Source organism: Octopus sinensis, linkage group LG2 (assembly GCF_006345805.1).
Source record: "Octopus sinensis linkage group LG2, ASM634580v1, whole genome shotgun sequence".
Lineage (NCBI taxonomy): Eukaryota > Metazoa > Mollusca > Cephalopoda > Octopoda > Octopodidae > Octopus > Octopus sinensis.
In genome coordinates this window covers 2,568,595-2,595,218 of record NC_042998.1, presented here as the reverse complement: position 1 = coordinate 2,595,218, position 26,624 = coordinate 2,568,595, and the positions used below count along the sequence as shown (strand labels likewise).

At 35.7% G+C, this 26,624-nt stretch overlaps 1 protein-coding gene and 1 long non-coding RNA gene across 13 annotated transcripts in view; both read left to right on the top strand.

Moving 5' to 3' along the window:
- LOC115223565 (rho guanine nucleotide exchange factor 28) overlaps positions 1-16,655 on the top strand; it is a 490,764-nt gene extending 474,109 nt beyond the window's left edge. For all 12 annotated transcript variants that reach the window (XM_036511308.1, XM_036511277.1, XM_036511280.1 and 9 more), the window contains 7 exons: positions 1,928-2,022; positions 2,421-2,666; positions 6,644-6,678; positions 7,810-7,915; positions 8,999-9,094; positions 10,085-10,722; positions 13,804-16,655. In XM_036511308.1, coding sequence (XP_036367201.1) covers positions 1,928-2,022; positions 2,421-2,666; positions 6,644-6,678; positions 7,810-7,915; positions 8,999-9,094; positions 10,085-10,711 — 1,205 coding nt within the window. In that variant the 3' untranslated portion in view covers positions 10,712-10,722; positions 13,804-16,655. The remainder of the gene's footprint in view (positions 1-1,927; positions 2,023-2,420; positions 2,667-6,643; positions 6,679-7,809; positions 7,916-8,998; positions 9,095-10,084; positions 10,723-13,803) is intronic.
- Positions 3,149-4,180, top strand: LOC118767176. The gene is made up of 3 exons (XR_005003081.1): positions 3,149-3,484; positions 3,766-3,770; positions 3,862-4,180. It is a non-coding gene; the product is annotated as an uncharacterized LOC118767176 (long non-coding RNA).
- Positions 16,656-26,624: the final 9,969 nt, after the last annotated feature.

Below are 26,624 nucleotides of genomic sequence, written 5' to 3'. Positions count from 1 at the left end.
ATTAAACTCCATAACTGAAGTGATCTCACTATATATTATCATTATTGATATTCTGTAAATATGTAATTAAAATTTTATTCATTATTACAATCTTCTCTTTTGGCTACATTGGATATTTCTGATGAATATCTGGAATAAATTAAACATTAAAACCGAAATCTTGAGGTTTGCTTTGCCTGGTTTAACTCTTAATTTTGATCCCTTTAAATCTAGTGATCATTTCTGTAATGGAGTTGCTCAGTTTCCTCGGAGTTGCTCAATTTCCTCGGAAACGAAGCATAACTGTTCTTTTTGTTGCTATTATTTGTTTTTTTGGGTTTTCACTAACAAATTGGTTCTTGGTGAATTTTATCTGTATTTTATTTTTATTTATTTTTTTGCTTAAAAAATTTGTTTTTTTACTAATGTAATAATATACTAATAAACATCATTAATCCTCTTAATTAAATTTTATGAAAATATTAAAACCATTTTTAATAGTGTATCAATTATACGGCAATTTTTTTTTTTTTTTTTGTAACATAGATAATTCTAGTAGCATTGATTCAGTGAGTAAAATAATATTTCTAAATGTAAATTGCCCAAAACTTTCAGTAATTCTAAGTTATTGGTTAATATATCTGAATAGTGACTTAAAATTTTACACTGAATATTCTTGTAGTATCCAAAACAAGGAAGGAATGTCCATTCTCATTCTCTTCTATTTTGTTGATTCTCACGAATGTATTCTGTTTTTATTTTTATATTTCACCAAATAGCCACAAATCCTATTTCTTCACATTTCTCTCTCTTGAACCTCTGATATTTCTCTAAGCAAATAAATATTCTTCTCACTAAGCATGCATTTTTTTTATTAGCACCTGTCTGACTGCTGGAAAGTGACACTTCTCACTTTCCTTTCTTTGCTCTTCTGAACTGCAGCTGTTCATTAATAAAGCTGCTTATCGACAGTTTTATGCATAGGCTTTATGGCATGGACTTGTCCTCTCTTATTTATTTGCTGCACTATTAACAAGATATTTCTCTTGAATTATAAATCTTACCATAATGTAAATATTTAGTGAAAATTGATCATCCAATTATGTTACATCACTAAACGTAATGGATATTTAACAATATGTTCTTGAATAGTTGGTAGGTTGGGTGAGGTACTGATGAGAGGACAATTATACTTGAAATATGCATATACACATTACCTATTTTTCTATTCTTGATCACATTGTTTACATAAACATATTTTTTAGTGAAATGTCATAACTTACAGTGCTAGTTCTAAATCCTATAGAAAATTTATAGAGAAAACCCTTAAAAATAAAATATATTTTTAGGTACTTAATTTGTTATAAAATTTAAAAACATCAGATGTATATTTAAGTCATTATAAAATCTTCAAATATGATACTGAAACTAGAATTTAAATTTAGAACTGTGTTTCAATTCTTATTTTTGGTGTCTACAAAGACAACTACCCTAATAACGCTATTCTCTTGCATAATTTCTGAAAAAGTTTTGGTAAGTATTTTAAGTTTATAAACATAGAATTTGTTATTGGTTCTTGGAAACTTCTGCAAAAATATTGAAAAATTTATAAGAAAATAGGCATATTTTTATAATAGGGCTGACGGGCGTACACAAAGAATTCATTGATTTTTATAAAAATGTATTTTTCACAATTCTAAAGCAGTTATTTAAAATTTGGTACCAGTATGTTGATGTTTCAAACGAGATGTTTACCACAAAGGAAACCCACCCTGCAAAAAAAAATAAATAAATAGAAAAAACAAAACGAAGCAGTCTCGCTCAGAGTTGGGTGGGGTGGGGGGAACTTGAGTTTTCTAAATAAACTGGAAAGGAAGAAATATTCATGCAAAGTTTATTAAAACTGTTTTTTGCTTTGTCTTAATTCTTTAAAATGACTCTTATTTAGATCCTGGTCAGAAACGTCCACATTCTTATGTGAACCAGGAGGGTCGCAGTGCCAGTATGTTTAATCTACATGAAAGTGATAGCTCTGGTTCTAAGGTGAGATAAACTTTCTACCAGTTTTCATTGTTTATCCTTAATATTATTGAGAATATTTTGATGGCTGCCATTTTGAATTTTTAGCCAGATTTTTTTTATATTATATCTCTTTGAACCTCATAAAAATTCTGTCATTTTCTCCAACACTACCAAACTTTTTATGTGCAAAGCAGTCATATCTGACCTCTCACACCTGTCCTACGATGTCATTCTAAAAATAATTGCATTAAAACAATGTGAATAAATAAACATTAGTTTTGGCAGAGTAATCTGAATGCTAAAGCATTAAATCAGTGGGGAAAAAATTGGTAGAATTCAGTTGGGTTTTGTTTTGAAATTTGTACAATTTCAAAATCTCATATTTTATTATGTTTATTTTTATCTTTTAATTTTTTAAGGACTCCATGAAAATGAACAACCGAAAGAGCACAGGTTATCTTCAAAGTTTGGTTCCTAAACATCACACACTTGATAGTACAGACACAAATAATCAACCAGTTAATTTAGCAGGAATGGCCTTAGTTAGCTGTATTGATCTACCGCCTGTCCCTTCAAATCCAGATACCTCAACTGTTTTGACACCACCACCAACTGCTTTAGATCAGAATACAGCACAAATTTATCATTTTCTCCATAGTTTCCTTGTGAGTAGAACATTGTTTTTCCAAATCCTTTTAGAATGTATATAATTATTCTGTTGTCTTCTATGTATGAAAAGAAATTGAAAACAGTCTATAATGCTATAATTTATATTTTTTCTAAGACTGCTTAACTGTGGAACAAAATTGAAAGTTGGGGGCATTTTCATTATTATTATATTATTATTATTATTTTATTATTATTATTATTATTATTATTATTATTATTTTCTTCTTCTTCTTTGCTCTATATATGTAAAGTTGTAATTATCGAATGAAATTGTAGACATAATCTATTGCAAAGACATGCTGAACTCTACGTGTTATTTTCATTCTCTCTCTGTTTATTTCTTCTTATTCCTTTCTGTTGAAGAGCAAAGGCTCGAAACATAAAAGACTTTTTCATTTTTCCTGTGCATCTAACGAATGCACTTGTTTGTTGTTCATACATCTGTCTTCGTCTTTTGTTTCTCTATAAATTTCAACTACACACACACACACACACACACACTACTCTTGGTGACCTCTGTTGTTGTTGCTGTGTAAAAAAGCACGCAGCATATTCTGTAAAGTAGTTGGCGTTGGGAAGGGTTTGCAGCTGTAGGAACTATACCAAAGCAAACTGTAAAGCTTGCTACAGTCTTCTGACTTGCCTGTTTTTGTTAAGCTTTCCAACCCTTGCCACCAGGGAAAGAGGATGGACGTTAAATGAGGATAATGATTTGTGTGTGTGTGTGTGCATGCATGCATACATGCAATAATATCGGTAGTTTATTATGTCTCGAATTTCATTCCATAGTTAAGATTGTTTACTTTTTGTCATAGTGGCTGTGTGGTAAGTAGCTTGCTTATGAACCACATAGTTCCGGGTTCAGTCCCACTGCGTGACACCTTGGGCAAGTGTCTTCTACTATAGCCTCAGGAAAACCAAAGCCTTGTGAGTGGATTTGGTAGATGGAAACCGAAAGAAGCCCATCGTATATATATATATATATATATGTATATGTTTGTGTGTCTGTGTTTGTCCCCCCAACATCGCTTGACAACCGAAGCTGGTGTGTTTATATCCCCCGTAACTTAGCGGTTCGGCAAAAGAGACCGATAGAATAAGTACTAGGCTTACAAAGAATAAGTCCTGGGGTTGATTTGTTCGACTAAAGGTGGTGCTCCAGCATGGCCACAGTCAAATGACTGAAACAAGTAAAAGAGTATGAAAAGAATAACAGAAAGCAACACTCAAGTAGATGAGTTGACAAGTGTCTTACAAAGAATATAGTTTATTGATGCTTTCTCTGAAAACTTCATCTTCTGTATACTTTATATCACTTCAAGAATCACATACTCAGGCCCATTGCCAGACTTTGGTTCCTGTCGGTGCTTCGGAATATTGTGGGTGGGCATTAACCTTTTTGTTACTGTATTTCTAATAATAATAATAATAATAAAACATTGTGTACAGTGCTCAGGTGCACTACAACTCATCTAAAGTGTATGTATAGTACATAGGGTAACGTACAAGCCTCAGGAAAAGAACAGTGCATGAGTCATGACATACACATATGTGTATGAGTATGGAAGGGGGACAATCAGGTGTAGTTTCGGCAGATTTCGGAAAGCATGAGGGCCTTAAAGGATGCAGTGTCATGGCAGTCAACAACTGACGCAGGCAGTTTGTTCCATGCTTCAGCAACTCTGAGCGTGAAAAAATGTTTCCGAAAGTCATGGGAGCTGTGCTGTTTTCTGACTTTGTAGGCATGTCCACGTGTGTTGGACACATGGAGATCAAAAAGGTGTTCAGTGTTGTTGTTGTTGTTGGTGAGGTGATGTTTCTTTCAATTACTTTAAATATAACAAAGAATTTAGTAAAATAACTTAGTTGTCATTAAGCTAGTGTTAGGAACATAAATTGTGTCTAAGGTTTGGTGGAAGATTTTAATTCAAAACTTATGAAAACAAGACCTTTGTTCTATAGAGCCAGAGCTGGTTTCAGCTGGGTTGGTAACGAAAGGGTTAATTTGTAATAATACTAAAGTGGAGTTTCAAAAGAAGTGCCTCACTGAATATGAGGGTGCACCATTGAATAGTGAGGGGGGCAGTGCCATCCAATGCACCCTCTCAGCGATGGGTATGCACATGCTTCAGAAAAATTACAATTTCAAAAGAAATGGTTTTCCTATGGATTATCACTGATGTCATCATAAAAAACTTCACATGAAATTTGAAGGTCAAAATCTGAAAAAGCTTCAGGAATGTTTTTGATTGGCTTAAAATATTTTCAGTTTATTTTAAAATATTCAAAAAAAAAAAAGCAGTCTTTCTTTCTCATTTCCCCACCTTTTTTTTCTTCTCAAGATGACATTCTCTTTACTTGTATATGATATATGTTGTGTCAAGCAGTAATTCAGATTATGTTTTTAACATGCAAATGTCATGAAGTTAAATTTGTTCTAAATGATTTTGCATATGTTTGAAAATACATCAATTTTTTTTCAAATGCTGTGTTGTTGGACTGTTTAAGTACCAGTAGTGATGATAAGTCTGTTCAAATAGTGCTTGTCAAATGTTTAAATCATGCTGAGAAACTACACAATTCAACTTGATTTTCCAATGCAAAAGTGAAATTTGCTAAGCAGTTAGTATACTTATATGACTAAGAAGTTTAAAAAATGATCTAAAAAGCCACATTATTTACATCTTGAGGAATTACTTGAACCCTGTCTGTCTTTGATTGTGAACATTTTTGTTAGTTTAAAAGGATGGTTTGACCTCCCTCATCTTCCAGCTTTTGATTATAAATTACTCACAAGAGTAAAGTTTGGGGAGAAAAAAAGGCTTTGTTCTTTTTTTCTATCATTTTGGTGGCCACCGAGACAACAGTAAGGCTGAGTACACTGGATAAAAGTGTATGTAAATTAGGAATTAGGAAAATGATTGTTAATTCTGAAAAAAATATTTTACACATTCATATATATATATATATATATATATATATATATATCTTACATATATGAGAAGCTTTTTTCAGTGTCAATCTACCTATAAGGTTTTGGTTGGCCTAAGGCTATAGTAGAAAGAAGGCACTTGCCTTAGGTGCCATGCAGTGGGACTGAATCCAAAACCATGTAGTTGGGAAGCAAACTTTTTACCATGCATCCATTCTTGTACCTATGGACATAAATGATCCAATCATGATTTCTAATACACTTAGTTCTTGGATTGATACCACAAAGAAACGGAATATGTTGATAGAATATACTATATAGATTGAAACACTGTTGTCGATAGCAAGCAAAGCTAATTCAGGATATCAAGTATGCTACTTAAGTATTATAATTCTGAAATAAAAGTAAAGAAGATTTCTTGATTGATAAGTTGCTATTCAAAATCTCTTTGAACATGTCTAAATCCGCTCTGTTTATAAAAGTATAGTTTATAAATCTGTCTTCAGAACTAAATCTGTGATTATTTATTGTACTCTGATATTTTGTATTTATTTCTATTTATGGCAGAACATCATATTATCAGCTTTATTTTATTCTGGCCTCCTCTTCTTTCATTTTGTTGTTTTTGGCATCTGATTTATCAAATGAAATCAATCTGGTTTTGTAGTTTGGTTTTGTGTTAAACACAGTATATGCACGTGTGTTGAGTGGTTATGCTTCTACTACTATATCAGGTCTGTTTGGTTATTCCAATGTAGCTATAACTACATCATGTGTATGTCTTCAGTTAATTGACTTGATTGTGAAGAATTTACTTCCTGCATTCTGAATGTTTCTGCTTTAAGAATTTATATGATTTCTGATTTAAATAAAAATTATTTCATTTTTAAGCATTGTTAAGAATATTTAAAATATTGAACTGTAATTCACAAACAAAGGTTTATTTGTCTGCTATTACCAACAAATATTATTTCCATATTAATGAAATTATGTTTAATTAAGAATGAAACATTCATATTCTTCATGTTATTTCTTTTACAGCAATTATCAAGTCAACAGAATACTACAATTGAAGAGTATGTATCAAATTCCTTTAATTTAATTTTAATTTTTCTATTTAGCATATTTTAAATTTTTTCTTGCAATTTAGAACTGACTAAATAACATGGTACATTTACACTTCAATTAAATCAGGCAGTTCCTTAAATTTGGGTTTAATACTAAATGCTTCAACTACCAATTTGCAAGCATTTAGGTGTATCTTGTTAAAATGTTTCCCCTACCTGTCTAGGTGGGGCACAATCACTTTCAAACCTACAAATGCACATGATGGACTTTTGGTTTTGCCTACCAAGGTTCACTCACAAGACTTTGGTTGTCCTGAGGCTATAGTGGAAGACACTTGCACAAAGTACTATGTTGTGGGTGACCCCAAAACCATGTGGTTGGGGAGTGAGCTTCTTAATTGCTTAGCCATACCTGCACTTAAAATATATGTGCGTGTGCATGTGTGAAGCTCTATTTGTGTGTGACAGGTTTGTGGCAGATTCCTTTTCTGTCACCAGTTTTCACCTGTAAAACTATACAACTTGCATTTGATGAATTGCATTCAGTAAGAATAACTGATATCATCATCATTTAACATTTTGTTTACCATGCTGGAATGGGTTGGATAGTTTGACCAGAGTTTGTGAGCCAGGGAGCTGCACCAAGCTCTAATCTAATTTCGTGTGGTTTCTATGGTTGGATGCCCTTCCTAATACCAACCACTTTACAGAGTGTGCTGGGTGCTTTTACCTGGCACTGGCACAAGACTCTTGTAGGCTAATCCTCCTTACCAGGGGTAGTGACCTTAACACTTCTGTTATATATATATATATATATATATATATAACTATTAATAATAATAATTCTTTCTACTAAAACACAAAGCTTGAAATTTTGGGAGAGGAGACTAGTCAATTACATTGACCCCAATGTTTTGCTGGTACTTAATTTACCAACCCTGAAGGGATGAAAGGCACAGTCGACCTTGGTGGAATTTGAACTCAGAACCTAAAGGCAGATGAAATGCAGCTAAGCATTTCGCCTGGCATGCTAACAGTTCTGCCAGGTTGCTGCCTTCTACTAATAGTAATACTTCTAACAATATTAAATGATGTTTTGTAAGTTATGCCCTTCTAATGGCAGTCTGATTTGTTTTTCAGTTTGAGAATACAGTTGGCTGAAGCCAAAGAAACAATTTGTAAGATGAATGCTGAGAAATTAGAAATAAACAAACATTCCCAGTTAGAGGGCTTGCGCAACCTTAAGGTAATTATATTTTTATGTGTTAATTATAATTTTACATGTTTCAGTCATTGGACTGAAATCTTGATGTGACTGGATTTAGGAGATCAGCAAAGTATTCTCTCCACCTCCCAAGAATGTTCTTCTCTGTGGAAAGAAGAACCCTAATTTCTTAAGAGAAGGTGTGGAAAAGGGTTTCTTGTTACAAAGTTGGCAGATGGCCTACCAGAATACTTTGAATGTTGTAGGAAAGAATCATAAGACAGATTCTTCAACTCAACTGGCTGGAGACAAGGGTAGAATGAAATGGTTGGATGATATCCATAAGTCTGTTGTCATGCTTGGGAATCCAGCAGGAAAGTGCGATGATGGTTGGTTCTGATAGGAACCGATGGAAGCGGTACCTGAGGATGGAAGGATGGGATAGATTTCACTGCAGGTACTATGAGTTACTACAGAAAAATTGCTTCAGTCAATGTCAATGTCAAAATCAGTGCAAATTGCAGTCAAAATAAACTGCAGTATTTAGTTCTGTGATGTGGCTGTTTTGACACCACCTCTTTGGTGTCGCTGATTCAACAAGGATTTATTTTGGTTTCGGATGTTTCAATGTTTTTCTTCCACCTTTTCTCTTTCTCTTTCTTTATGTATGTAAGCACATTTTCCTTTACATGTATGAGGTAAAGAGAAGAGGAGAATTGTTTGTCAATCAGGATTATTTTTACAAATTGCAATGTTTCTCCGCACCACTCTCACTCCTCTCTCTCTATATCTTTATTCTTTAGCATCCTTGTGTTTGTTTGCCTCCAACGTCAAAAAGCTCTGTTGCCAAAACAGACGGAATGTCCAATCAGCTGTGCGAAAATATCCAGCATTCAAACCACTGTTCCTAAGTACGGAATTCCAGGTGGCTAACGTTTTAGGAAAGATAGATTGGGTTTAGAAATTAAAGAACAATGTTGGGGTGGTTAAGGTATAACCCTCCTGTAAAATTGTTGACCTTGGGTCAAAATTTAAAACCATTATTATTAATGTTGTTGTTATTATTTTATTCTCTTATTGAAATTTTTTTTTTACTTCTGAAACAAAACTGATATCTACTTGTAGGAAGAGTTGATGCGAGAACGTGAAGAATTTGAACTGGAGAAGAAACGAAATAGGGAAAATCAGGAGAGAGATTCTGTGCAACTTCAAAAAGAAAAGGTAAGAGACATGTTATTAAATGAATAAAAAGCACGTAAAAGCCACCAACCGATTGTGGCCGTTGCCAGCCTCCCCTGGCACCTAAAAAGCTCCCACTACAGTCACGGAGTGGTTGGCATTAGGAAGGGCATCCAGTTGTAGAAACACTGCCAGATCAGACTGGAGCCTGGTGCAGCCTCCTGGCTTCCCAGACCCCGGTCGAACCGTCCAACCCATGCTAGCATGGAGAACGGACGTTAAACGATGATGATGATGTGTATTGAGAGACCTCCCCCCCAAACTGGAAGCCATAGACTGCTAAAATGGTATGAAAATGGTGGTGAAGTTCAATTACCTAGGTGATATAATTAGTTTTGTATATAGGTATATAACATGGTTTGTGTTTGAAGAGAATGAAGTAGGTTTAGTTTAGGGCTAACTCTATTGGCTGTTGTGGGTTTTTGTTTGGGAATGGAAAGTTTTTTCTCTGTGCAAGGATTGTTCTATGATTTCTGTATTCAATATTAAGCTAGAACACAGGCTGACTGAAAGTCAAGAGAAAATATTGGTCTTTGAAGGAGAGATGGTTGCTCTGGCGGCATGAATGACTAATAAATTTGCTACGTGAAATATACCAAAGGTTGGTAGTGAAAGGTCATCACAATGGAAGCAGAATAAACGAATCTGGAAATATCTTGGGTTAGACTTGGTTATTTTGGGAGTCATATTTGATGAAACACTTTGAGAATTGCTGCTTAATGTTTACCATCAATGGACGGCGTCATCATCATTATTTAACATCCACTTTTCCATATTATCATCACCATACTGAACTGTTTTGATTTTCTGGAATGTTAGTTGAGTTTGTTAAATGATTCTACTAAATTACTTGTTGAACTTTAGTTGAATATTAGAAAGTCTGCTACAAATACATATCTTCAATTTTAAAATCTGACCAAATCTTTTTAAAGAATCTTATTCACTTTTTTTTATGTTTCTGTTTTACTCTAGGATGATCTGAAGTTACAGCAAGAGGAATTGCGCCGAGGACAAATTGCTCTACAAAAGCAGATTGATTTGTTCATGGAACGTCGAAGTGATAGCGAAGGAAGAAGACAATTGGACAGGACCGAAAATCCTGAACAATCAGGGTCTGATGGTGACAATTACCGTAGTTCAATCCAACACAAACGCTCTGCTTCAGCAGAGCTTGTGTCTCAGTCTTCTGAGGATTATAAAGACTTAAAAGACTCATCCAAACCAGTGCCTAAAACCTCTGTTGGTGGTAATCTGGTTAATGCTCCTGGCAATAAGACATGTGCTCCCCACTTATTTAGTGCGACGAATGAGCAACGAAGTGGAGAGAAATTGCAACAGTTCCTTCCTTTAAAGCTTGCCGATAACTCGTCTTCATCATTACCAAACTCTAAAGGTGCCTCACAGTCACAGCACCGCACGGGACTCGGCCGTTCGGTGTCAAGTTCCTCTTTTAGCACAGGGAAAGACCCCAGCAGTCTCAGTCAGGTGATGAAACTCGCGGAGCCTTCCAGATCTGCGCACAAAGACCGACCAACAAATCATCCAGCACCAGTTCAACCAAAGTCCGAACCCACAGAAACGGATATCATTTATTTTTGATATCATTTGGGGTCAGTACCTCTTATATGTCTTATTTCAGTTTCCAGCCTTCTCTGATATTTTCAATTTTACTTTATATTTCATATAATTGCCTCTCTTTTTTTAATTTTGTTTTTATTAAAACTCCTATTATGTATAATTGAAAAATTGTGTAATTAATTTGAGATTTTTATATATTTTCTTCTTTCAATTGTCATAATTCAAACTTTACCAAATCCTGATTTGCAAGTTATCTTAACTATTTAGCATTTAAACTGGCCATATCTGGGCCAAATATGCTACTTATTTTGTTCAAACTGGCCTGGTCCTGCTTCTCACACCTACCCTACAATGTCATGCTGAAAAAAAAAAATACTCTTTGAAGCTACAATGCAATGCATGATTTATTCAAAGCTATGTGAATAGAGCATTGCATTCGACAGAGTAACCTGAATTCAATTTTTAACCATTCATCTTGGAAAGTATAACCCAGAGTAAACTATGTTTACTTGATCAGGGTTAACCAGCCTGGTGCTCAGGCAAAAACTAGCAAATACTATTAGGAAAAATTCTCAGCATTGACAAGTTGCCATCTATATAACTTAACTGTTTTGTTACTCTATTTCTGTGGAAATTCATAGCCTTTTGAAAATAATGAAGAATTTAGTAAAATAACTTTGTTATTATTAAGTTAGCATTTAAAACATAAATCAGCATGAAATTTTGATGGATGGTTTAATTAAGATTCTTAATTAACCCTTTAGCATTCAGATTAATTTGTCAAAAGCAATCCTTATTTATTTACATTTAAAAAAATTTATCTGATATTATTTTGTAGCTTCAAGATAGGAAAGATGTAATTGCTTATTTTTAGAATGACATTGCTGGGTAGGTGTGAGATGCTGGCTCTGGCCAGTTTGAGCATAAAATGTGTAGAATATTTGGGCCGGATACAGCTGGTTTAAACACTAAAGGGTTAAAGCTAGAGGTTTATATTAAAGAACTGGGGGTGATCTCGGGCAGGTTGCTATCAAAAAGGTTCAGATGAAATGGTTTGTACCTGCAGATTCCATCACGTATTGTTGCCTAAAGGGTTTAATTTATTTTAATTATTTTAATAACTATATACCTAAAACTGAATGTTTTGTTTTTAGTGGTTAGTAATTTTAAAATTTACACTTTTAGTTTATGAATATTTATAAATAGCTTTAATGTTTTTTTTTTTCTCTCTCTGTTTGGAATGGTGAATCCTGAAGCAGGTAAAGCTATAAGTAATAGTTTGTAAATATTTGTACAGAAAAAGTCTAAGGCTACCCACACTGGTACGAATAATGTTTCTAAAATAGAGAAATTTGAATAATTACTTTGGCTCAATGGTAAAAATGCCTGTTATTCTTACAGGAGATGTGGGTTTGAGCTCCACAGGCAGCCTTCAAATGTTTCTATCCAAAAGTGGTTTTGAAACCAATATGGACATGCTGCTATTTATAGTTATATTAGCTTTGAGACTCACCATTCTATATATATATATATATATATATGTATGTACTTTATTTAAAAGTAGCAGAAATTCAACAAAACCTGTTACTCGGAGTTTCACGTTCCCGTTCGTTGGACAGTTTTTTTTTGTTTTTTTTTTTAACAAAACTGTCCGACGAACGGGAACGTGAAACTCCGAGTAACAGGTTTTGTTGAATTTCTGCTGCTTTTAAATAAACCATATTACTCTACCCCTGGTATTTGAGTACTCTTTTTTCCACCTTGTTTCACATTTGTGTGTTTACTCCGGTATATGTATGTATATATATATATATATATATATATATATATATATATATATATATCTTGACTTGTCAAATCAAGTGAGATCTATACCAGTGTTATGTAACTGGCATGTAAAAAAACACCTATTGCACTCTTGGAGTGGTTGGCATTTAGAAGGGCATCCAGCCATAGAAGCCATGCCAAATCAGATAGGAACCTGGTGTAGCTTCTCAGCTTACCAGTTTTCAGTCAAACCATCCAACCCATGCCAGCAATAGAAATGGATGTTAAATGATGATGATGATATACCTTTAATCTTTTACTGGTTTCAGTCATTAGACTGAGGCCATGCTAAGGCACCACCTGGAATTTTTAGTTGGTTGAATCGACCCCTGTACTTATTTTTTAAACCTGTACTTATTCTGTCAGTTGCTTTTGCTGAACTGGTGAGTTATGGGGATGCAAATGCCCCAATGCTGTTTATTAAACGGGGAGGTGGGGTAAACACACACACATAAATATAAATGTATAGGCGCAGGAGTGGCTGTGTGGTAAGTAGCTTGCTAACCAACCACATGGTTCCGGGTTCAGTCCCACTGTGTGGCACCTTGGGCAAGTGTCTTCTACTATAGCCTCGGGCCGACCAAAGCCTTGTGAGTGGATTTGGTAGACGGAAACTGAAAGAAGCCCGTCGTATATATGTATATATATATGTATGTGCGTGTATGTTTGTGTGTCTGTGTTTGTCCCTCTAGCATTGCTTGACAACCGATGCTGGTGTGTTTATGTCCCCGTCACCTAGCGGTTCGGCAAAAGAGACCAATAGAATAAGTACTGGGCTTACAAAGAATAAGTCCTTGGGTCGAGTTGCTCGATTAAAGGCGGTGCACCAGCATGGCCGCAGTTAAAATGACTGAAACAAGTAAAAAAAAAAAAAGATATATATATATATATGCACACACACAAATATATGATGGTCTTCTTTCAGTTTCCATCTGCCAAATCTACTCACAAGGCTTTGATCAGCCCAAGCTATAGTAGAATGCCCTGTTTATATCTATCTACTTCAGTAGATAGATATAAACAGGGCAAATTTAACTATTTCTCTGTAGAGTAGAAAAAATCACTTTCCAACCTTATTGAGTTCTCATCAGGGATGTCTGCATCATTTGGCCAATCGTAGAGAAATAAGCAGGCAATCATCTGTTTATATAATCAACAAATACTGTAGTTACATAGAACTGGTGCTACAGATTGGCATACCATAAGTATTTAAGACTTTATTTGATGTCATTTTTGTTGTTTTACTTAATTATAAATCTAATGAATATTTTTTTTTTCTTTTTTAGGTTTGTTTCTGATATATTTTGCTGGGCAAAATATTGTTTTTTATACGCCATTGAACCCACTCTCTACTGACTTGTTTCACCAGCTAGTAGCACAGCAATTTAACCAATCTACTGGCTAACATTGTGATGGATGCCGTACATGACCACCACTGGAGGGACAGTCATCTAACTTTGCTAATTGGTTGGATTTTATACAAAAACTCTAGTTGAACACTAGAGATTTAGAAACGATCATTAGAGACCAGTAGCAGCAATATGATTTTTTTGATGAATTCACATGTGATATGTTCTGAAAATTACAATTAATGAAAGGAAAAAAAAAATATGGAAACAGAAGAAATTTAGAATTTCGAGGCAAAATGCCGTTCATTCAACGACTTTCAGATCTTTTACAAAAAAGAAAAAAAATTTTTTTGAAAAAAAAAAAATGTCACTTCTATAACTGAAGTGCAAAAGTTCTGCACTGTACAGTTCACTGCTTTTTGTGTATGAGTGAGTGTATGTCTTTTAGTATATGAGGGTACCTCAAAATATGGTTGCCTAATGACAAGGCACAGTATAGGGCAGTGTGTTTAGCTGGAAATGGTAAGTGTGCTAACCAAAAATGCCTGAGAGTATTTACTTTAATCCTAGAAAATCTTATTTGGATTTCATTCTTCTTGAGAATGGTAATGAGTAATATACTGCTACTGAGTCACTTCACTGTACTTCTCCTTTTGCAAAACCTGGCCATTGGCCGCTAAGTCAATAGAAATCAGTTTTGAGGCACCCTGCATATAAAAGGAAGAGCAAGTATAGACTAAGCAGTTTAGTGAAAGATCCTTTGGTGAATTGTTTCAGTGTAAGAAAGCTACTAACAGTGTAGCATTCTGTGATTGTGCTAGTTATTAATATCTCAATATTTTAATAGAAAACAAAATAATAATAATAATAATAATTACGCTAATAATTAAAGCAACACCAGTGACATCTATAGTTTCAATTTTTAAGATTAACTAAAAAAAAATGGAGAAAATAAAAATATTTTTTTTTTTTTTATGTAATTTCAATTCCCATTTGAAAACTAGGGTAAAAATGTAAACAATAGAACAAGGAGATATAATTTTGTTTTTCTTTCCATACTTATAATAGCCTTCTCAGATTGGTTACTTTGTTTGTTTTTTTTACCTGCTTATGTATATTTTAAATTAAATCTGTCCTGTAAATGAAAAAAAGGGCCATTAGATGATACTAAGTTTCTGCTAACTTTCATTATAAAAATGCTGATATTTTATAGAAGTTACTTTTTAGCTTGTGAATTTTTAGTGACAATCCTTTATTTATTTGTATATTAATTTTTATTTTCTTAATATACATTCACGTTCATTCATGTATTTAAAGAACAACACAAACCGATGCATAATAAATTACATATATGCATTAATTGTATATCATTAAAAGGGTGTATATTTTTATTACATGCTATTACTTTTTATTAAGACATTACATGAAGACTAATTAGACAGGCTACACTTTGAGAGTTAGCAATTGTTATCAAACCAATTGGTTTAAAAAATAACTTTGTTACCTTTTACAGAAAACGTTAAATTTTCTGGTTAGATCTAAAAAAGAAAAAAATAGTTGTTTAATAATTTTCAATATTTCAAATGGAAAATTTGATAAAAGACTCAATATTTTTTATAGTCCATGTATCTGAACTGATTCATAGATTGTTAACTGGTTGTTTTGTTAATTAATAAATTTTAGCTATAATTAGTTCTCTGCATTTAAAGATCACTTCTTTGGAGAAGCTTCTCAATGACTTTAAAAAAAAATTTTTTTTTTTTTACCAGTGCCAACATTTCTAGATCAATCTATGGATTTGAAATATCTATATCTTTTACCATGACACTCACCTATAAACAAATCCATAAAACCTGAGAAGTTTCTGCATATTGTTGATTATAATTTTTGAAAAAACCCCAAAAAACAGAGAAAACAAAACACGCTGTGTTAAGTTTAATAGCTGTAGAGTAATTTTAGTTGAATAAAAATCTAATTCTAATTTCTGGTATTAAGTAGCCATATTGCACAACTTAGACACATATCTTTAAATAGATGTGTAATAGTATTATAAAAGCAGCTGAAAGACTGCAGTATATATTTATACTAGTTGCGACACCAATAATCCTCCGACTATTGTAGAATTGGCCAAAACTGCTCAGTGAATTACCTCATTCAGTTTTAACTTTCTATCCCTTCCATTTTCTTCTTTTCATGTAGACAATCCGTTTGCATTCTCTCTTGAAGGATCCTAAAACAATATTAAGTTAAAATGAGAGATGTAATTTTGGTGGTTTGGAATCTTGGTTACTATATTAACGATTCTTATCTGTTTTTAAGAGGGACAAAATATAGTCATCTGTTCTTGGCAATATTCTAAAACTGCAGGTTCTATTGTGTTTTTATTCTCCTTTATTTCATGACAGTCTATCTAAACGTGTATGTGTATATACATATGCATTGTAATACAGATATACATACACACAGCCACACATACATACATTTTATTATAATTTCCTACCTAATGGAAGACAAGCAAAGTTGTATATTTTGTACATATATAGAATGGAAAAGCTGCTTTTTCCATTTTCCTTCCCAAGAGATATAAAAAAAAAAAAATGTTGATGCAGTTTTTTATCATTGCCAGTTGGTGTGTGGGAAGAGAGAGAGGAGAGACAAATATCTTTACACCAGTAACATCGGAGTCTCTGATTCTCAAACTATGTGTTTGTTATTTCGATCTCGGTTTCTTTAGTTTGATAACTGAATGTTTGGTTGAATTAATAAAATAATCAAGCAAACAACAACAAAAAAAAAAGATAAAATAAAAAAATAAAAAACAAAAATCCCAGAAAAAAAAAACAAAAAAATTAGTAATATAAAAAAAAAAATCTTATCTCCCCTACCACTAAACCAACATCTACTTGTTTTGGTTAAGAATTTTATAATTGTTGATAGAAAAATCACTTTTGAACAAACTGGCATTGTCTTTCTCTGACAGATTTTTTTTTCAAAGATTGAGAAACTAGTTTTTAAAATTGGATCACTGCATCACAATCCATTTTTTTCTTTTTACAAGAAATACTGGAATATTTTTTATTAAATATTTTATATATATATAATACATATATACATATGTATTGATATATATGTTTATATAAATGTACATATATAGTTAAGAATGTGTTGATACCTAAATTGCATATATATTTACATAAAAGTATGTATATATGTGAGATATTTATAACTGCACCCGTAGAATGTGATACTTCTACATGTGAATATATCTAAGGAATATGTAATGTATATTTATATATCTTCCCTTCAAACACACAACTGAGTGTGTTTATTGTACATAAAGGAAATAAAAGTAACATGTGGACAAAATGTTGTCTTGACAAATATTTTCTAATTCTCATTGACTTTTGTTTACATCACAGTGCATCACAGTCATCTTGGTATTTTGCATACTCTTTTACTCGTTTCAGTCATGTGACTGCGGCCATGCTGGAGCACCGCCTTCAGTTGAGCAAATCGACCCCAGGATGTATTCTTCGGAAGGCTAGTACTTATTCTATCAGTTTCTCTTGCCGAACCGCTAAGTTACGGGGACGTAAACACACCAGCATCGGTTGTCAATCGATGTTGGGGGGACAAACACAGACGCACAAGCACACACACACACACACATATATATACATATACATATATACGACGGGCTTCTTTTCAGTTTCCATCTACCAAATCCACTCACAAGGCTTTGGTCGGCCCGAGGTTATAGTAGAAGACACTTGCCCAAGGTGCCACGCTGTGGGACTGAACCCAGAACCATGTGGTTGGTAAGCAAGCTACTTACCACACAGCCACTCCTGCACCTATGTGAAACATTTTCTCTCTTTACTCACCAGTGACTGAAATTATATATTCTAGCGGGAACCGTGAATATTCCATGGAATTAATGGTAAACTTATTGGGTTATTTCTGAAAACTTAATCTAAAAAAACTGGAAGTGTAGCCTGTAGTGTGTCCATATCAAAAGATAGTCGCTCATCTGCTGATCATTGAAAAGTGAAGGAATTTGGAATATGATGAGGACAAGTGAGACCATAACCCGTGGCCTTCTACATGGGATCTAGCCAGCCCACTTATGCATACCTTCCCTTCTTGGGACACAAAAATTCTACTTGTGAAGACCTGTTGAGGCAAGTGAGGATCAGAATCGAAATCGATCAATGGAAATTGCAGCTGAGTTACCAGTGCCGGTGGCACGTAAGAGTACCATCTGAACGTTGCCAGCGCCGCCCCGACTGGCCTCGTTCCGGTGGCACGTAAAAAGCACCCACTACACTCATGGAGTGGTTGGCATTAGGAAGGGCATCCAGCTGTAGAAACATTGCCAGATCAAACTGGGCCTCTTGCAGCCTTCTGGCTTCCCAGACCCCAGTTGGACCGTCCAACCCATGCTAGCATGGAGAACGGACGTTAAATGATGATGATGATGATGATTATGCACAATTTTATAGGCTTAATACGCAGCACTCCCCCTCTTTGTCTCTCGTTATTCACCTATACTATGTTTCTCTTTCTTTTTACTTTCACTCTTCACCTTTCCCGTCAACTAATCACATGAAAGTGTTACAGACGGGCTGAGTAACGGAGAGAAAAAAAACTTGGTTTAAAAAAAGAAAAATTACATGTGTCTCTCTCATACAAGCAGTGTCATTCATTTCCAATATACTGTGGAAGCATGACTGGCCAGGGGTTGGGTGGGATATTACCTGACTTGGAAACAGGTGAAGGTTAGCAACAGGGAGAGCAACAGGCTGTAGAAAATCTGCCTTAATGAATTCTGAGCCATGCAACATGGAAAAGTGGACATTTAAAATGATGATGATGATGGTGAAGCTACACAAAATTCATCACAAATTTAGAAAGGAATTCTTTTTAAAAGAGATGAAATATAAAGAATCTTTAGCTTTTATTTCTTTTACTTGTTTCAGTTGCACTGCAGCCATGCTGGGGCATCACCTTGAAGGTTTTATGCATCTCTTTTAAAGCCTGGTACTTATTATATCGGTTAATCTAAGTTACGGGGACATAAACGAACCAACATCGACTGTCAAGCATTGGAAGGGTTACAAATGCAAAGAGACACACAAACACATTTACGCATGGGTTTCTAAATGGTTTCCATCTACCAAATTCACTCATATGACATAAAAGTCTGGTACTTACTATATCGGTGATTTAGTTGAACTTGTAAGTTATGGGACATAAACCAACCAACACCGGCTGTCAAGCAGTGGAGGAGTTACAAACGCAAACACACATTCACACAGTGGGCTTCTCAATGGTTTCCATCCACCAAATTTACTCGCATGACATTGGTCGGTCCAGGGATAGACTAGAAGACACTTGCTCAAGGTGCTATGCCTTGACACTGAACCTGAAACCAGTTGGGTGCAAAGCAAGCGTTTTAACAACACGGCCGTTTGGAAGCAACAGTTTGGTCTTATTCCGGTTTTGAATTGTAGACTTACCTATCATTCACCATGAGCTGTATTTTGCAGTGGGATGAAGTGACGTTCTCAGCATTGGTTCTCCAGCAGCAACCCTTTTACTCCATAAAGATTTGTTCTGTTAGATCAGTACTTCTCAAAATAGGCAGTACCATCCCATGGGAAGTTGTGGAAATTTTTATATGGGTTCTGGGTACAAAGGTGTAGAGGAGTGGTACATATATCTAATTAGTTTGAATCTTTGTCTCCTCTTTTACTTGTTTTAGTCATTTGACCGTGGCCATGCTGGAGCACCGCCTTTAGTCGAGCAAATCGACCCCAGGACTTATTCTTTGGAAGCCTAGTACTTATTCTATCGATCACATCAGCATAAGTTGTCAAGCAATGTTGGGAGAACAAACACAGACACACAAACACACACACACATATACATATATACGACAGGCTTCTTTCAGCTTCCATCTACCAAATCCACTCACAAGACTTTGGTCGGCCCGAGGCTATAGTAGAAGACACTTGCAGCGTGACTGAACAAGGAACCATGTGGTTGGTAAGTAAGCTACTTCGTCTGCCGTTACGTTCTGAGTTCAAATTCCGCCGAGGTTGACTTTGCCTTTCATCCTTTCGGGGTCGATAAATTAAGTACCAGTTACGCACTGTGGTCGATGTAATCGACTTAATACCTATGTTTGTCTTTGTTTGTCTCCTCCATGTTTTGCCCCTTGTGGGTAATAAAGAAATAGGTAAGTAAGCTACTTACCACACAGCCACCCCTGCGCCTATAATTATTAACTTTAAAGCAAACATGATATCATGGTAAACTACTTATAGTCTCAGCAACAGCAGAAATATTTCCTTCTGCTTTAGGCACAGGACTGGAATGTTGGGGGAATTCGGTTCGTCAATTACATCGATTCCAGTACTCGACTGTTACTTATTTCATTGACCCTAAAGGGATGAAAGGCAAATTCGACCTCGGCGGAATTTGAACTCAAAATGTGAAGCTGGAAGAAGTGCATGCTAACAATTCAGTTAGCTCGCCTTTAACATCAGCAGTGATATTGGTTTCAAATTTTGGCACAAGGCCAGCAATTTCGAGGAAGCGGAATAAATCGATTACATCTCCCCCACTGCTCAGCTGGTACTTATTGCTATCGCTCTCGCGAAAGGATGAAAGGCAAAGTCAGCCTCAGCGGCATTTGAACTCAGAAAGTAAAAAGGGATAAGATGCCGGTAAGCATTTTGCTCGGTGCGGTAACGATTCTTATTTCTTTACTACCCACAAGAGGCTAAACACATAGAGGACAAACTGATTAAGTCGATTATATCGAACCCCAGTGCGTAACTGGTACTTATTTAATCGACCCCGAAAGGTTGAAAGGCAAAGTCGACCTCGGCGGAATTTGAACTCAGAACGTAACGGCAGACGAAATACCTATCTCTTTACTGCCCACAAGGGGCTAAACACAGAGAGAACAGACAAACGGATTAAGTCGATTACATCGACCCCAGTGCGTAACTGGTACTTAATTTATCGACCCCGAAAGGATGAAAGGCAAAGTCGACCTCGGCGGAATTTGAACTCAGAACGTAACGGCAGACGAAATACGGCTACGCATTTCGCCCGGCGTGCTAACGTTTCTGCCAGCTCGCCGCCTTAACATCAGCAGTAATAAGATTTTGAAGTATGAATAGATAAATAAATAAATGAAAGCAAACACCGCCTGTGCATGTAAACACCTCTCCTCATTTACTCCAAAAGAACGCCATGGTTGTTTCATCAGCAAGGAAGGCGATGGCCCCAAGTTTTGGGGATGCAAAAGGCATTGTGTTTATTGACTATCTTGAAAAGGGCCACACCATCATTGGAGAGTAGTATGCCAACTTACCGAGGCAGCTACGAAAGGATATCTAGACGAAACGCCCAGGAAAATAACGAAAGGATTTTTGTTTCATCAGGACACTCCTACAGCACACAAGTCCTTGCTTTCAATGGCTGCTGTGCATGACTGGGTTTGAACTGGTTGACCACTCTCCTTATTCTCCTGATTTGGCCCCATCTGACTCATCTGTTCCCCAGGAGGAAAAAACGCCTGCCTGGGAACCAGTATCGCAGTGATGATGACGTCATATCTGCTGGTAATGACTTTTTTGACTAACAAGATGAAAGCTTCTTCACCAATGAGATCCAAGCACTGCAGCACTGATGGAAGACGTGTGTGGACCAAAAGGAAACTGTGTTGAAACCTCATTTGATCACATTCTATGAGAGTGTCTTGGTCAGTCTATGAACTTTTCAGCCAACCCACGAAGAACCGTATTTTTACTCTAACCAAAAATATGTCACTGCTTACCAATTTTGTTTGGGAGCAACCAGCATGGCTGTATGGCGAACAAGTTCGCTTTGCAATCACGAGATATGGGTTTCAATCATGCTGGGTGGTCTTTTGATGAAACCGTCTTTTACCATAACTTGAGGTTAACGCAAATCTTGTGGGTGTAATCGGGAAGAAGGAAACTGTGTGGAAGCCTAACGGACGCGTTATACCAATAATTTATAGACCTAGCTTTGTGACTTTGATTCTTCCTGAGAAATATATAAAGGGTAGATGTGAGGGTAGATGGCCTAGTGATTAGGGTGTTACACGTACGATCATAATAACATGATTTCAATTCCTGGATCGAGTAATGCGTTCTGTTCTTGAGCAAAGCAATTTATCTCACATTGCTCTGCGGTCACTTCGTCACCCGATATATAGGTACACTGTGCACCTCTTCAGACAACATCGATTTCATGGGTTGGGCTAATGTACAGCACAAACGCTTGATCACTATAATCAAATCATTTTGTACAAGTCGTTCAGTAAGAAATTGTATGACTGTCCTTCTTGGACGACGAGAGACTACTATCACTTCACTTCACAAGTAGAAGTAGAATGTTCAGCCACTTATATGTTAAATCAAAGAGCAGATAATTCGGTTGAGCAAACAATTGAACATTAATCGTCAAAATCGACAGATTCAGCTGTTGTTTCAGCCTTTTTTTATGTCTCATCACTGACTCATTTACTTCCAATTAAACAAAGTAAATTATATACTGGATTGAGTTTCATAAGCTTTCTAGATAGACTTATCTTGAATATCACATCAGATATCAATCAGGGACTTAACAGCTGACTATTAAACAGTTGTTTATCTGCCAAATAAAGATATACTTCGTTAATTAGTATATCAGCTGAGACAGTTGATACCTCCAAGTCACAATTTTTCATAATTCAACATAAATATACATCACGCTTTTATAACCTGACGGTGCTTACAGAAAACTCTTGGTTGAAACATTGCGAAAGATGTAGTACAGGCTACTGCTTAGACCCCCACATTTCCCCAACCATATTCAATGATGTGGGAATGCTTATAATTTGCAGTGTCTCATAATTTTCTCCAACTATAGGCACATACTTCGAAATTTTGGAGAAGGGAGATAGTGAACTATGTTGATCTCCAGTACTTGACTAGTACTTATTTTATCGACCCCGAAGGGATGAAAAGCGAAGTCCACCTCGGCGGTATTTGAACTCAAAACGTAAAACCGGAAGAAATAATTTCCGCTAAACATTTTGTCGGGTGCGGTAACGATTCTGCCAACCCTAGGGTGTCTTATAATAATAATCCTTTCTACTAAAGGTATAACACCTGAAATTTTGGGAGAAGGGGATAACAGACCTCAGGTAATTTGAACTCAGAATGTAAAGGACGAAATGCCGCTAAGCATTTTATCCGATGTGCTCCCGATTCTGCCAGCTTGCTGCCTTAATGGTGTCTCAATAATGGTTTCAAATTTAAGGCGGCGAGCTGGCAGAAACGTTAGCATGCCGGGCGAAATGCTTAGCGGTATTTCGTCTGTCTTTACGTTCTGAGTTCAAATTCCGTCGAGGTCGACTTTGCCTTTCGTCCTTTCGGGGTCAATAAATTAAGTACCAGTTACGCACTGGGTTAGATCTAATCGACTTTCCCCCTCCCCAAAATTTCGGGCCTTGTGCCTAGAGTAGAAAAGAACTGGTTTTAAATTTTGGCACAGGGTCAACAGTTTTTGAGAAGATTGGGGAAGTCGATTACTTCCATACTTGACTGATGCTTATTTTATCAACTCTGAAAGGATGAAAAGCAAAGTCGACCTCGCCGGAATCTAAACTCAGAACGTAAAGACGGAAGAAATACCGCTTAGCGTTTTGTCCGGAGCGATAACGGTTCTCTCAGCTCGTCGCTGTAACGATATCTCATAATAATGGTTTCAAATTTTGCCATAAGGGCAGCAATTTTGGGGGTGGAGATGAGTCAATTACATCGATCCCATTGTTTTCACTGGTACTTAATTTATCGACCACGAAAGGATAAAAGACAAAGTCAACCTCGGCGGAATTTGAACTCAGAACGTTGCGACGGGCGAAATAACTATTTCTTTACTACCCACCCCAGTGCGTAACTGGTACTTAATTTATCGACCCCGAAAGGATGAAGGGCAAAGTCGACCTCGGCGGAATTTGAACTCAGAACGTAACGGCAGACGTAATACGGCTACGCATTTCACCCGGCGTGCTAACAATTCTGCCAGCTCGCCGCCTTTACGATGCCTCATAATAATGAAATACATTTTAAATGCAAGTAACTAGCATTGGTACAAGCGTGGGTGAGTGCCAGCAATCTTGAAAATTACAAATAAAATGTGTGTCAATATTATGAGATACCTAGTATAATAATGTTTTGGAGGCGCAATGGCCCAGTGGTTAGGGCAGTGGACTCACGGTTTCGATTCCCAGACCGGGCGTTGTGTGTGTTTATTGAGTGAAAACACCTAAAGCTCCACGAGGCTCCGGCAGGGGGTGGTGACGACCCCTGTTGTACTCTTTCGTCCCAACTTTCTCTCAGTCTTTCTTCCTGTTTCTTGAGTAACGCTGCGATGGACTGGCGTCTCGTCCAGCTGGGGGGAACACATACGCCATAGAAACAGGGAAACTGGGCTCATGAGCCTGGCTAGGCTTGAAAAGGGCGCAAAGAAAAAGAGTATAATACTGTAGGATAATTTGATGAGGTAATTTGATAGTGATGCTTCGACACCACTTATTAACTGTGTACTTTGATCAACTAAGCCAGAGATCGGCAGTTAGTGGGTTGAAGCCCCCAACTGAGATACGGATGTGGTTTCTGTGATCCTCGGATCGATCTAAATTTATTCAGATTTAATGTATTTGTAGGTCGTAGAGTGGTTGATGGCTTGTGTTAGGTTTTGCCTACACAAGTATTGACAATGATGTACGATATTTTTAGGGCGTTTTGGCCTTGATAGCCTTCCGTAACTACTTTAGCAAGTTGGAATAATACTCTCCATTGATGGTGTGGCTCTTTTCAAGATATGGAAAGAACGCAATGCCTTCTGTATTCCGAAAATCTGAGGCCATCACCTTCACTACAAATGAAACAACCTTGGCCTTCATTGGAGCAGGTGAAGAGGGGTTTCCACTGCATGGATTGTCTTTTTGTATCTGGCTCAAAGTGATGAACCAAACACTCATTCTGGGTTAGGAAACGTTGAAGGAAACTAGTTGGGTCTGCTTTACATAATGTGTGAAAAACAAAATAAGAATTTTGAAAGAAGCGTCTATAAAACTAGCTTTTAAACATAGAATAGCAATCAAAGAGATCCATAGATAAAAATGGTTGAGAACGCCTCGACTAAACCCTTCAAGGCAGTGCCCCAACATGGCCGTAGTCCAATGATTGAAACAAGTAAAAAAAAAAGCTCTGTCACTTCTCCTAACTTGTTACATCTGTCTACATGTTGTATATATTAACCGCTACATGTCCTTCAAATTCCATCACACACATGCGTTGATAATGTAGTCCCGAGAAAAAGACGAGATAGTTACAACTATTTTTTCAATCTTTCCAACGTAAGTCTGCTCAATTAGTGTTAACCTGGGGGTAAACAACAACGAACTTAAAACATCTTTCGTCTGTGAAACCATTTTATGGACGTATGTGTTGTTTTAAAAATTCTTTCTGGCTGCTAGCTTATTTTCAAACGTAAACCTGGTTGGTTAATGGAAAAATATTCTTTGACATAAAGAAACTCTTTACAATACACTAACTGAATAAAAAGACATCCTTTCACAGTTAATAGGAAATTGTTTCTAACAGCGAAAGTATGCGTGTCTGAGAGGGGGAAATAAAACAAAACAGAACAAAGTAAAAGCTTGACATAATCACAAAGTTGTTTTAAATCGTTGCTTTCTGGAATGACATTCACATCATTTCCTTTTTGCTTACGTTGCACAAAAATCTTAACATGTTAACAATAAATATCAGAGAAGCGAATAATGTGTGATGTGTTCAGAACGTACGTACGTACGTACGTCTGTGTGTGTGTGTGTGTTTAGAGAGAAAATGAGGAAGGGAATTTCTGGTAAAAATAATTATCTAACTGAATTTTACCTTACAGTAACTACCAAACTGATTGCGCTTGCAAATTAACTTTTCATTTATTTATTTATTTATTTACCTATGAGTTTAGATTTTAAATTTCACAAACTTCAGTTTTTGTTATTGGGAAAACGTCGTAACTGTTAAAATTACAGAATAAAATTACATACATACATATACATACACATGTATAGAGTTCTTTTCTTCCTTACCTACAACTTATGCTTTTATATATATATATATATATATATATATATATACCGGAATAAACACATAAATGTGAAACAAGGTGGAAAAAAGAGTACTCAAATACCAGTGGTAGAATAATATGCTTTATTTAAAGCAGCACAAAATTCAACAAAACCTGTTACAGGTTTTGTTGAATTTTCTGCTGCTTTAAATAAAGTATATATATATATATATATATATATATATTTGTTGAAATGGAAAGATGAATTATCTTGTTACGGATTATTCAAAAGTTTAACCGATACCTGGGTAGCAAAAATCACAGCAGAAAAAACACGGTTGGAGATAAGACCATATGGTGCTGCAACCGTGCGTTGGTGCGGATAATTGAAGTTTAATATAATTAGTGAATGGAAGAAATGGAGTTGAACGAAGAATTCTGTACAATCTTCGTTCAACTCCATTTCTTCCATTCACTAATTATATATATATATATATATATATACTGTGAAAAGTTTTTTCACTTTTTACTATTTTCTATATATATATATATACTCGTATTTTTTACTTGTTTCAGTCATTTGACTGCGG